The 12964-nt window shown below is 41.0% G+C and overlaps 2 protein-coding genes across 2 annotated transcripts in view; both read right to left on the bottom strand.

The window, feature by feature from the left end:
• Nucleotides 1-12964, bottom strand: part of GLB1 (galactosidase beta 1) — a 44139-nt gene that overhangs the window by 30566 nt on the left and 609 nt on the right. Inside the window, exon 2 of the mRNA XM_042888878.1 lies at nucleotides 1510-1679. Within this exon, the coding sequence (XP_042744812.1) occupies nucleotides 1510-1679 (170 nt within the window). The remainder of the gene's footprint in view (nucleotides 1-1509; nucleotides 1680-12964) is intronic.
• The window catches only part of TMPPE (transmembrane protein with metallophosphoesterase domain), a 6696-nt gene continuing 603 nt past the window's right edge, over nucleotides 6872-12964 (bottom strand). The window contains exon 2 of the mRNA XM_042888879.1: nucleotides 6872-10874. Coding sequence (XP_042744813.1) covers nucleotides 9471-10790 — 1320 coding nt within the window. The 5' untranslated portion in view covers nucleotides 10791-10874 and the 3' untranslated portion in view covers nucleotides 6872-9470. The remainder of the gene's footprint in view (nucleotides 10875-12964) is intronic.

Here is a 12964-nt window from a genome sequence, read left to right as displayed (position 1 = left end):
GGAAGAACCCAAAAGTACCACCCCAAACACTTGTGTTAGAGTTTATGAGAGGAGGAAGAAGGAAGCAATGAAAAAAAGCAACAGGAAAAAAAAACAGAAGGAAGAAACTGCTTGAAAAAACTGGAAAAGAAGTGAGAGCACTGAAGGTGTATGGGGGTTAGCAGTAAGATGAAAATAAATCCAAGAACTAAGGGAAGTATAACATACTTTGGGTCATAGGAGTTACAGAGCCACTGTTAGGACCTAGGCTAATTTTCAAACCAGGTATCAGATGATATAATTTTCAGGTCTGTTTGAGAATACCTTTATTGCAGTAAAAAATATTCACATCGGCATTTCCTGCAACTCTGTCCTGAGATTCCTGAGCAAGTGTGTTATTTAATCCAGTCATTCATTTATGTGGGAAGACAGAATGTGCTTACTTGGTTTAATCAAAATGAAGAAACAAAGTCACCACATTATCACAGCACAGTGAAGTTTTATGAGGAGGAAAAAAAAAAAAAGAAAGCTACAAGTGAAAAACAAAAAAATAACAAAAAAACCCACCCTACCTTCTTTTCCCTCCTTGCTACCTCTCCAGCTCTTCTTCACATATCAACCCTTGCTAATCAAACTACTAAGTGCACAAAGTAGCCCTGAAACTCACAGATTAAACAAGACACAGGTTTTCAGAGAGAAAAAGCAGAGTGCTCCCACTGAACAAACCACCCCAAACAACAGGCTCTGTGCTGCCAAAGCCAACATTGTTCAATGGCCCACAGCAAAAAAGGAGACAGTTTTAAAGACATGCTCCAAGCCCCGTAATGGTTTAAAAAAGAAATAAAACCACACATGGTAATTGCAACCATCACTTGAAAAGACTGTGCATATTCACTTTTCTGCCAACTCCTCTTTCCTTGCCATGAAAGAGAGAGGACATGGAGTGAAGGTTTGGTAGACACAACTGACTGTTGAGTTTGTTTCTGTTGTTTTTTCTGTTTGTTTGGTGTTTTTTGTTTGTTTTTTTAAGTACTGCTCTTATTTCACAGCTATCTCCCTAAATTTAAACACTCCTGGTGAAATAGCTATACATATCTCTACAGCCTCTGCCTAAATTTTCAAGTCTTCAGGGCAACACAATCTAAACTGTAATTAAGACTTTACTGTCACCTCTCACCTAGCCTGCCTCTCAGCACGAGATTATGATATCCTCTGGCAGATGACAGGATTATCTGTTTCTTAGTTGCCAAAGTTCACAGTCCAACTATTTGTCTCAGGTCACATTTGCATCCTGGATTGTGAAGCAGTAAGCATTGCTGAATAGCAAAGAAGCAGACTATTAGCTGCTATCATCCCAGACCATGCTAAGGTGGTCATCATGTTCCACTTTTCATTTCAAGAGATTTCTCACCTACTACTTAAAAAACAAGCTATTTAATTTAAAAAGTAACAACGGCAACATTCCCCCATCACTACTTCTTTTGGGTCTCCCAGGACTACAAATAATTTTGAAAATCAGCAGCTACTTACGTTTGAATTGCATCCAGCCCAGCCATCTTCATCTTCAAGAGGCGGTCTTTCCAGTAATACCGGGGCACCCGGGAATAGTGAATGCTGCCAGAGATGTAACGGAAAGGGCGCCCATCCTTGACAAAGCAGTTGCAGCCATAATCAATCCCAAAAGTCCTCTGCGGTATATTCTGCGTACAAACAAAAGGAAAGTTTTAAAAGTTATACAATGTAAACTTTTTCTGCTATGAGAGACATGAAGAACAGTCCACCACTACACAAAAAGATACCATGTGTATTCTCCACTTTCAGCAATTGAGTGCATAGTGCTATCTTTACACAGTAACACATTTTGCAGTGCAAGTGATGACTAATTCGATAGGGGAGATTTACCAACTTGTGGAGTGCCAACACACTTCACTCACTGAGGTTTTGGAAAATACAACTGATTCCCAACTCAGTGTCACACTAGAAACAAAAGCCAATTGGGAGCTTTCGAGGAACAAATACCATGCTCTAAGTGCTCCATGGCACGGATAGAAGCAGGACTGAAAGCTTATTTAGTAGTACATGTATATTGTGCTAGATCAGTCTGAAGAATTTACATATTGATATAAATCAATGAAGATTAGTCATTTTTAGAGACAGTCCTCCTTTCAATACTTTTCCAGCTAAGCACACCTAAAACATTTACCCCATGGCAAATTTAAAAGAAGCAGGAAAATTCAGCAGAAGAATCTGCACCTCTGACACAAAAGAAACATACTTTAACTTCAAGATCACTAGGATTACCCCTTAAGAGCCTAAATTCATTAGTACTCAAACTGCTGGGAACAACAGCAGTACTTCTTTTATTTCAAGTAACTTGCAAAAAACAAAAAGGACAGGAAGACAGATTTTTATTAAGTGCATGGCGCCATGCCTTTAAGAACCTTTAATTTTTATTTTTATAAACCCTACCATCTTGCATCTCACACTTTCATCACATATCTTTGGCAGTTCTGTCTCCAGTACCATCTCTGACCTTTCAGTATAGGTCAGTAGGGATTTATGAAGTGAAAATTAAGGTTAATAACTGTTAATCAGTTAGTTTCCTGTGCCTATCAGAAATATGTCAGAAGTCAAACCAACATAGCCCATATTTCATTGGACAATACATTACTATAAACAAAACACACCTTTTAATAGCATAAATTCAAACCTTTTATAGGGCACTGACTTGTTTTAATCTGGAACAGGTGAACCTTGGCCTACCTCACACAAAGAACGGAGTTTAACAATTAGCAAACTGACTGAATCATAGCATCACCAAGGTTGGAAAAGACCTTAAAAATCATCAAGTCCAACCACAACCTAACCATACTACCCAAACTCTAACAACCCTGCACTAAATCATGTCCCTGAGCACCACATCCAAATGGTTTTTAAACACATGCAAGGATGGTGACTCAACCACCTCCCTGCAGAGCCTATTCCAGCGCTTAACAACCCTTTCTGTAAAGAAGTTTTTCCTGATATCCAACCTAAACTTACCCTGGTGCAACTTGAGGCCATTTTCCCTCATCCTGTCACCAGTGAGAAGAGACCAGCCCTGCACTTGCTGCAATTACCTTTGAGGTATTTGAAGAGAGCAATAAGGTCTCCCCTCAGCCTCCTTTTCTCCAGACTAAACAGCCCCAATTCCTTCAGTCTCTCCTCATAGGCCATATTCTCCAAGCCCTTCACTAGCCTTGCTGCCCTTCTTTGGACCTGCTCCAACAGCTCAATGTCCTTTCTGTACTGAGGTACCCAAAACTGAATGCAGTACATGAGGTGAGGCCTCACCAGCGCCGAGTCCAGGGGCAGGATTCCTTCCCTAGTCCTGCTCACCACACCACTCCAGGATGCCACTGGCCTTCTTGGCCACCCGGGCACACTGCTGGCTCATATTCTGCTGACTGTCCATCAGTGCACCAAGGTCCCTTTCTGTCAGGCAGCTTTCCAGCCACTCCTCCCCAATCCTGTAGGGCTGCCTGGGATTGTTGAGACCAAAATGCATGACCTGACACTTGGCCCTACTGAAACTCATATAGTTTACTTTGGCCCATCGATTCAGTTTATCCAGGTCCCACTTTAGTGCCTTTCAACCTCCTGGCAGATAAACACTTCCTCCCAGTTCGGTATCATCTGCAAACTGACAGAGGGTGCACTCAATGCCCTCATCAAGAACACTGATAAAGATACTGAATAGGAGTGGCCCCAGTACCGAGCCCTGGGGAACACCATACATGACTGGCTACCAATTGGATTTAACTCCATTGACCACAACTCTTTGGGCCCAGCCACCCAGCCAGCGTTTCACCCAGCAGAGCATATGCCCATCCAAACCCTGGGCAGTCAGCTTCTCCATGAAGATGTAGTGGGGGTCAGTGTCAAAGGCTTTACTGAAGTCCAGATAGAGGCTATTGACAGCCTTACCTTCATTCGCTAAGCTGGTCACCTTGTTACAGAATGTAATCAAACAGGATCTATCATTCGTAAACCCATGCTGACTGGTCTGATCCCTTGGTTGACCTTTCATTGATCCGTGATTGGATGAAGCCAAAGTGACGAAATCTGAGAGGCAACAGAGATGCCATCATACAACTCAAGGTGTCCCCCAACTGCACAAGAGCCAACCACTACCACACTATCACTGTATGCCCAAATGTTAAGTAGGGACCAACAGACTACAAAGTTTTGAAGAACTTTCCCATGCAACCACTTTTTTCCTGTTACCTGGTGAACAATTTCACTGTAAATCTGTACTACAGAAAAAGTGAAGTGAAAGGAATAAGTGACGTGCAATAGGCAGGTGTAAGCACAAGGGTGCAAACATCAAGACTCCTGACCAATAGCTGGACAACACTGCCAACCAAGAGTATATTCTTTATGCAACGGGACAGAATAAAGGAGTCAGTTTAATGTGTCACAGACCAAAAGGACAGGAGTACAAATAAAGGATAGGGTACAAAGTAAAAAACAAACAAAAGAAACCACCTACATTGCTAAAATCTGGAGGAAGAAATTACTAAGTAAACCTGCCTAACCCTAGACTGTCATTAAAAGGAGCAACTCAGTGTGATAACAGAACAAACATTAGAGGACTACAGACTCCAGGGAGGAGATAACTACAGTGTGTTGCAACTGTGATAAAGTCACAGTCCTCACAGTAAACCTGAAATAAAGTTGTAGAAAGCATCTTACATGCACACTGCATTCTGCAAACAGCAAACAAATGAAAGTGCTTGTTTCACACACAACAGAAAACATACAGCCCTGGGCTGGCAGGGCAAGAAGAACTGGAAGACTGAAGGGAGTGTAAAGCATTGCACATGATGGCTGCATGTGATTTCCTAAACACATACAGTGCTTTTAGTTTCACCTTCCAAATAGAACTAGCTAAGTCCTGGAAGTAAAGAAGGATGATTCCAGCAGCTGCTGCTCCCCTATGAGAGAGAATTCTAACCCCCTTACTCACACTATCCACAACAGGGGCCTTTGGCAAAGACACTTCAGTGCTGAGACACTGCACAATGAACCCACAGCTCCATTTTCAGGGCACAGACATCTCTGGCAGCAAAAGAGGGATTTCTTAAAACAGAGAAAAGAAAGTATTCATTATGAAAGTGGCCACTGATTCAGTTACTATTTAAAGCTGCAAATGTAACTGTAAACCACCTTCTACACACTTACGAGTATATAATATGAAAATATTGTAATAAATATATGTACATGGTATGATATGGTGGAGGCAGGGGGGGAAGCTTCCCTGGTACTTATTCTGATTTAACTCACTGCCCACTGTAAACAGACTCCCCTTCATAATCATGCAGGACTTCTCTATTGTCTGCGCGCGACTCTAGCTCTTCCTTACAGCTAGTGCAGGGCTCATGACAAAAACAAATTACCATCAATTTGTCTGACTTGGTCAATATTCATGGTTGTGGATATACAGAAGAATATTTGGAATATTCTTCTGATAACATTCTGATATACAGAAGAATATTCCCTGTTTGTTCATAGCAGATGGGGCAGCAAAGCTTCCACTTTGGTAAGCAAACTGACTACTAACTGTTTTGGATCTTTATACCAAACCATAGTACCAGCCAGACAAAAATTCAAGCCCTCAGAGGCAATGATATAAGGCTGCATCTTATACACACATGTGCAAAACAGAGGAACCAGAGCATTTGTCCTTGCTTAAATCAAGTACTTAGTTTTGCAACTTTAATGCTCTTCCCATGTTTTCTAATGTGTACTTCTCTCAACTTAGGAAAAAAAAAATAAATCATAGTTCTGGCACATCAATCTATCAGCCATTTAACAGGTCCTAGAATCTCATTCTTCAAATTGATAGAACAGTGGAGGTTTTTTTCCCTCCTTATTTGGAAAAATTAGTAACGTGAAATATAAATCCTCAGCAAACCCCTCCACGTGTGCCTATGTCTAGCATCTCTAATAACGACCATGCAAAACCAGAATAGCTCTTCCAGGGCTTTTTCTCCACCCAACAAGTGCATGCATCAAAACTGAGAACCACAAACCACTCCTGCTGCTCGCTTGCCATGAAAACCCAGCACAGCACAGCCCCCAAAAAAACCAAACCCAACAACTGTACTCTTTCTCTACCATTATAGTGGTTCTTTTCTCTGCCTCTCATCCCCTTCGGCACATACACCTTCATAAAAGCAGGCACTGGGAAGCTTAACAGTGACTTTACCACTTTCATCTATGCCTCATTTAGCAGTGAGGGTGTCAGATTTTCCAAAACTAAGTCAGATTTACAGTCAGTTGTTTTTTGCTGGCAAAAATAGAATGAGCGTGTTAAAATTCTTCAGTGTGAACTGCTACAAGAAATACCAGTACAAAATAAATGGGCATTAAAGGCATTTTTTTGCTAAGTAAATAAAGTTTTATTAAATTCCAACATTTAAAGCATTTATTATACAACAATTTATGCATTTCCAAATCCACTTTCCACGGATCATATACCGTAATTAATATTATTCTGGTTTTATTCCAGCAGTGATTAACTCTGCCCCCACCCAATGCCCCAAATGAACTGGCCTACTGTAGGATGAAATATATATTCATTTAGTTAAGTTCTACAAATCAAATACATTCCACACACACAAAAATTACAACAGAATTTAATAAATACAAAATAAGCAGCAAAAGTTTGAGTTTGGTTTGTTTTTTTTCCATTTGAAATACTGAACACAGGTCTAAATCACACACACCGAAATAAAATTGGAACATGCATACAGAAATCCTTGAAGGGCAATTAGGGATTTCTGTCTTTGAGAAATATTAGAAAGGGTTAATTCTTCATGCTACCGAAACTAAGACTGATCTAGTAATTAAAATAAAAAGACTAAAATAATGGGAGTGGGCTTTGAAGTGTTTTTTGGCACATTTTAAATGGTACTTATCATCAAGTAACCAAACTTTCAGAAGCAATTAAAGAAAACCAAACAAGAACTAAATTATACTGGCAGAACTCAATGCATTCCTGAAATGATAATATGACCATATCTGCTCCTGAGAGGACACATGGAGGAGTACACACACACAAGTTACCTGTGCACCTTGGTGACAGCAGGATTGGTGCAGATAGGTTTCTGCATGCATTTGGGCAGAACGAAGAGAGAAATAAAAAGCAGGGAAAACAAAATAAAAATCAGACTAGCAGCAACTCATTGGGAGAGCACCTAAAGACAGACCTACAAAAGCCTCCTGTTAAGGCAACCAGCAATTAGTCTTCTTAGCCCAGTAAAACTTAAGTGAAAATCTGTACACCAGGACTGCTGGTCTAGAGGGAACATCCTACATTGCAGAATCCAGAGCAGAGCTTTTAAATGAAGGCATTTAGATAAACAGACAGAGGGTTACAGGCTATCAAGGTTCTCTCTACATAAGACCATTTTATGCGATCCCACTGATGGAAAGAATCCTGAAAGACAGAGCATGGGCAGGGGGAAGTATTAAATACATGTGAAAGCTTCTGAAAACTTAAACAGATACTGTTGCATGAAGAAAAAAAACTGCAAAGTTATAGGTGCTGGGAAACAGAATGATCTGGTCTAACAAGTAGAAGATCCTAGCAGGTTGGGCGAGTTCTGCTTTCAGACTAAAAGATGACTGACTGCCCCAGCTTCTCCATCAAGCTTCCAGTGCACAGTACATTTGCTAGCGTGCCCTTAACAGTGTTTCTCAACATTCTTGTGAGTAAAAATGCAAGACTTACACAGGGAAGAAGGGGACACAAAAGTAGGTCCGTAGTTAGCTCAGTGTTGGAGGGCTCAAGGTGATGAATGAAGTGAGACTTCAAAATTTCACATACAGAACTTCTCATATTTACAAAGCCTATGACACTCATCAAATATACCTCAGACATACCTCCAACGAAATGAAAACAACTGCTGAAGGGTAAAGCAGAAGTGTGTCTGGCTCAGGACCACACAGGAACACAGGAAAACACTGAAAACCACAGTTCTGGTCCTGCCATCCTCAGCAATGAACACTTTTGACCCATGGCACATAGGTCTGCCCAAGAGAAAGCCAAATATCAGAGAGCAGAGTGAGTGACTCCCTGTGACTACAGCCAGAGATGCCAGTCTCTGCTGCTGTGGTGTTTCACAGAGCTGCACCAAAGAGGAAGGGGAGGAAAGGAGGTTGTACAGAAGAAAACTGGTTCATCAGCTGCAACGTACTCACATTCATTTGCATCCTACCTTTCTTGTACAAGCTATGAAAACAAGAATGTTTGTATTAAGGTTTTCTGATCTCTCATACATCCCCCAGAGTGATTTTAGTTTGTGTTAAGCTCGTCTAGGAAAGATGGAAAGAAAATTCCCTGTTATCCTGTAGCAGTTGGTTATTCTGCTATGTGCCTGTCAGACAACCAGGCCACTGATATGCTAATATTATCAAAGAAATGACCTGCAGAAACCTTTAATCTTCTTAAAGAAGACACCACTTACTTGAAATATTAGAACCTTACAACGTTCAAGCTTTAACTCATTGAATCTTATCTGCATATTTTTCAAATAACATTCCCATACTCTCACAAAAGAAGTATAAAAAAAAAACCAAAAAAACAACAAACCAAAAACACTGAACAAAGAGGAAAAAAGAGACAGAGTACCTCAGCTTTTGACTTTATGCTTTACAACAGAAAGCAGTGAATGCTCAAATAGCAACAGAAATGATGCCAATTAAGATATTATTGTTCATTTGCTTTTATTACCGCTGCTTTCAGAAAGTAATTACTAAATGCCCAACTATTCTAGGGAAAATGCCTGCAGAAAGACAACTACTTTCATCTTAAATATCAGTTTCCCTCATCTTCTCAAGTGGAAGAAAGCCTGAATTTCAGAAAATAATGTTGGCACCTCCCTGCACTGGTGAGCAGTGCAGACTGGTAGACCCACAGCATGCTACAGACAAAGTGGGACAAAGACAATCAAATAAAAATGAAATTGTTCCTTTCCCATAACTTTTTTTAGCATAAGACTTCTGGAATTTAGATATTCAGAGGACACTCTGTGGCTCTTCTGCAAAACACGCGTGTCATTTCACTGCAAGAGATCAGAATTTCACCAGTCTGAGATTGGGTAAGGCGACTGCCTAACGCGTAATCAACAGAGAATCAAGAAGCAGCTGTAGGACACACAATAAACATGCACAGAACATGCATCATCTCTGTGACCGTGTTATCTTTAAATGCAGAATGTCAATAATAGTGAACTCAAAGAAGGAATTTCTTGAGTATTTTTACACACCCTCTGATTTGTTTCATAGCTGAAGATACAGTGTTTTCTCCTCAGATTTAACAGAATCTGCTTAAGTCCATCCTATTACGTTCTTATAGCTTTCCTGAAAAAGCATTTTCTTTCAGAGCAAAAAAGCCAATGTACTGACTAAAAAGGATGGCAAAAATCCATGAAATGGGAAACTCCTCAAGGAGAACGTAGAATTATCTCTGTTATTTCAGCTCTGCTGCCCAATCTCATGGGTATTCCAAAGTACATCGTCCCTGGGCTGACGTAGACAAAGGTGTTCTGCCCAACTTTGTACAAGCCAACAAAGAAAGGATTCAGAAAATAAGCTCCAGCATTTAGTGGGAACATCTGCCCTCCATGAGTATGACCAGAGAGAATTAAATTTATTTCTGGTCTCTCCTGAAGGGCCCACTTTGCAGCCATCGGCTGATGAGCTAGCAGCACTATTGCATGCTCACTGCTACAACCTCTGAGAGCTTTTTTTAAATCCATGCCATGCCCTGAGTAACGTAATACATCTGCCTCAATATCATCAACACCAGCCAGGCAGAACCAGTCATCAGTGCTCTCCGGTGAAACAATCTTCACGTTCTCATTATGGAGTGGCCGAATGTTAAAAGATTTTAACAGCTCAAACCAGTTGCTAACATCTGATGTGTAGTATTCATGGTTTCCCGTGACAAAGTACGTTCCCAGAGGAGAATGAAGCTCTCCAAGAGGCTCAACAGCAGGCCGTATGATCTCTGCCTCGGAGTCAGTCAGGTCCCCAACGATCACTGTGATATCTGGTTTCAAAGCCTTAACCATGCGCACGATCATGGCAAGCTTGGTCTTCCCAACCGTAGGTCCCAGATGGATATCCGAAAGCAAGACCACTTTTAAGTTGTTCATTGTTGAGGGCAGCTTGTGAACTGGAATCTCCACTCTATTCACAGTAGGAGGCTGGGAAGCATTTAGCAGCCCAATGACAGTCAGTACAGCAGTCAGCATGACTGCCAAAACCGGCTTTGCTGCTGTTCTGCTGCTCTTACCACTGCTGTTTGCCTTAATACCTCTCCCAACAAAGAACTTGTAAGCTTGTTCTACCGAGCCTAGAGCAAAGAGGAAGAAAATAAGAATAATATAGGCCCCCAGGCAAGTGTAGGCAGCTAAAGAAAAGAAATAGGGCTCTTCTGCAACAAGAAATAGCAACGTAAAGAAACTTGAGTGAGCCAAAGCTAAAAACATGAAGACGGCTATTTTCCATGGCATGAAAAAGAAGGAGCTGGCAGCTGAAGACCTGGAAAACATGGTGACTGTGCTTTTCCAAACATGAAGAGATCCTATCAGCATCAGCGTGTTAGCAAACAGTGCCATCTGCAGCCTCAGAAGCCAATGCCGTGTCCTGAGCTCCAGTTGTTCTGCCAGATAACTCCGTGATAACATCATGGAGAAGAAAACCACTCCTGCAGCCACTGCAGCCTTTGCCTCAAGGGGCAGTTGCTTGAAGGAGATCATCTTTGTTTCCTGTCCGTTCTGCTCTGTAGGAGTCTCCAGCAGGCAATTATGTGGTTATGAAGGGATGCCTTGGGTCAATGCAGCCTGCAACCAGGAACCAGTATCAGCCGTTTTAAAATATTACACACATTCCCTTTCTCCCAGACTGCAATAAGGGACTGTAATTCTGCACATACTACCAGGATACTGGGTCATACAGAATCACTACCATAACGTCAGGAAGGAAATTTCCTCATGCTGGATAAATAATGATCTGAAAACACTCAATCCTAACATTCTGCTTCCAAGTTCTCTTCCTGCTTCCCTCAATGATTCTTCCCCTTTTCTTTTCTTTCCTTGAACATGTTCTCTCTCCACTATGACTTCCTTACAGCACTTGGCAATAGATCACAACACTGATGCAGTGACCTCTGGAAACAATCATTAAATTACTGGCAAACAATCATTATAGTATTCTACAAGCATGACTAAGCTGTTTCTGCTACTAGCGTACGCTTTTTCTGTTCTTTTTCACAAGCAGTTGGCACCATCCCAAAAGCAGGTATTATGATATATCCTTCTTAGTGAACACAAAACTCTATAAACTTATACATCAGCAGTGGGATGCCCACAGAATGGCTACGAGATGCAGCTGTGATCCTAGAATAATGGAACACTATGGACGTGGAAACATCCTTACCTCCACTCGTGAATAAGAGCTCCCCATATCTCTCAAACTTGGTAGGGCCAGTGAAACTCACATTGTGTTTTGTTACTCACTTCCTGCTCACTCCTGTAACATGCAGAGTTCCTAGGACTTGACACCTATTTCAGCATACCCTGGCCTAACAGGATGCAATTAAATTGAAATGGGATTTAAACATCATGTACTGTGTTCCTTTGGAAGGAGGGTACTAAGATAATACACTTCTGCTGCCTGACTGAAAACAGCTAAGCAACCATTCTGTATAAATTCTAATGGAATTCCCCACTTTAATCTGTATTTCATCCAGAGTATATAGTGTTTCTACTATTTCATAGTTCACGTATTTCTATTTAAAATAAATAGAGTTTTATTTTAACCACAGGTGATAGGTGTTTGGATGGTCTTTTGTACTATACAATACTGACTGAGTCTGAGATATCAAAAAAACTCGATTTAAAGCCACACAGGAACACACACTGTTTCAAAACACTTCCTGTATTTTGGTCTCTATTTAACTAGAAAAAAAGAAAGCAATCACTATCACCAAAAATACCTCAGAACTAGGGCAGAAGAACAGTCTTGTAAGATTACATAGAGAGCAAGAGACCAGATGTCTACAAACCTAAGTTTGCCATGATACTTATCTGTAGCACATACCTCCCCTAACTGAAAGGGATGTTAGCATCTCTGTTTTGACAGGTCCCTGCTATGTTTTGAGGACTAAATCAAGCTTTACAAGGACCCCTTCTTTCATTGGTTGGTCAGTGAAATACAGGTTAAGAAAGAAAATGTGCTGCAGCTCTCAATTCCTCCAGGCCTCTCAGCTGTTACAACACTGTCCTTAAAAAATATAATGCTGTTTTACACAAATTTACCTTCTCAACAGAAGGTAAAGCTAGGGAGATAAGAAATGCCCAACTGGTTCAAGTCCACAGACCTCTTGGACTCCAGGCCATATTCAGCCTGGACAACAGCAATAAGAAAGGTCTGTAGGAATAATGCAACTGTGGCCACTGCCTGTGCGCTGTTCCTCTCCTACTTCTGCAGCAGACAGAAATGTTACATTAGGGATACACCAAGGCACACCCTCTGCCTTGTCCTTTATATACATTATTTATGAACCTGATGTATATTGTCTAATCCTTCTTGTTGGAATCTGTTTGCTTCTACAACCTCCTGTAGCAACAGATTACTAAAATTCACTGTATACTTTTATAGCATTTTATCTACTTTAAACTAATCTACTAATCTCAGACCATTAATTTGGTGTCAGCTCCCCCTCATCCATTACCTTCACAACCTCGTAACACTCAGTCATAAACCCACCCCCCTCTGACCAAAATTACTGTCACCGAACTCCCTTGGATAAATATGCTGCTTTTCGTATATCTTTAGCCATCTGCACGTCACTCAATTAACAAAAATTAACATAAGAGCAACATTTTGCTTCAAGCTTAAGGAGCCTATCTCTCACAGCGACTGTCTGGAC

The sequence above is a fragment of the Lagopus leucura genome, unplaced genomic scaffold, assembly GCF_019238085.1.
Source record: "Lagopus leucura isolate 7727_CA_CO unplaced genomic scaffold, USGS_WTPT01 Super-Scaffold_100157, whole genome shotgun sequence".
Lineage (NCBI taxonomy): Eukaryota > Metazoa > Chordata > Aves > Galliformes > Phasianidae > Lagopus > Lagopus leucura.
This window is presented reverse-complemented; position numbering and strand designations above follow the sequence as displayed.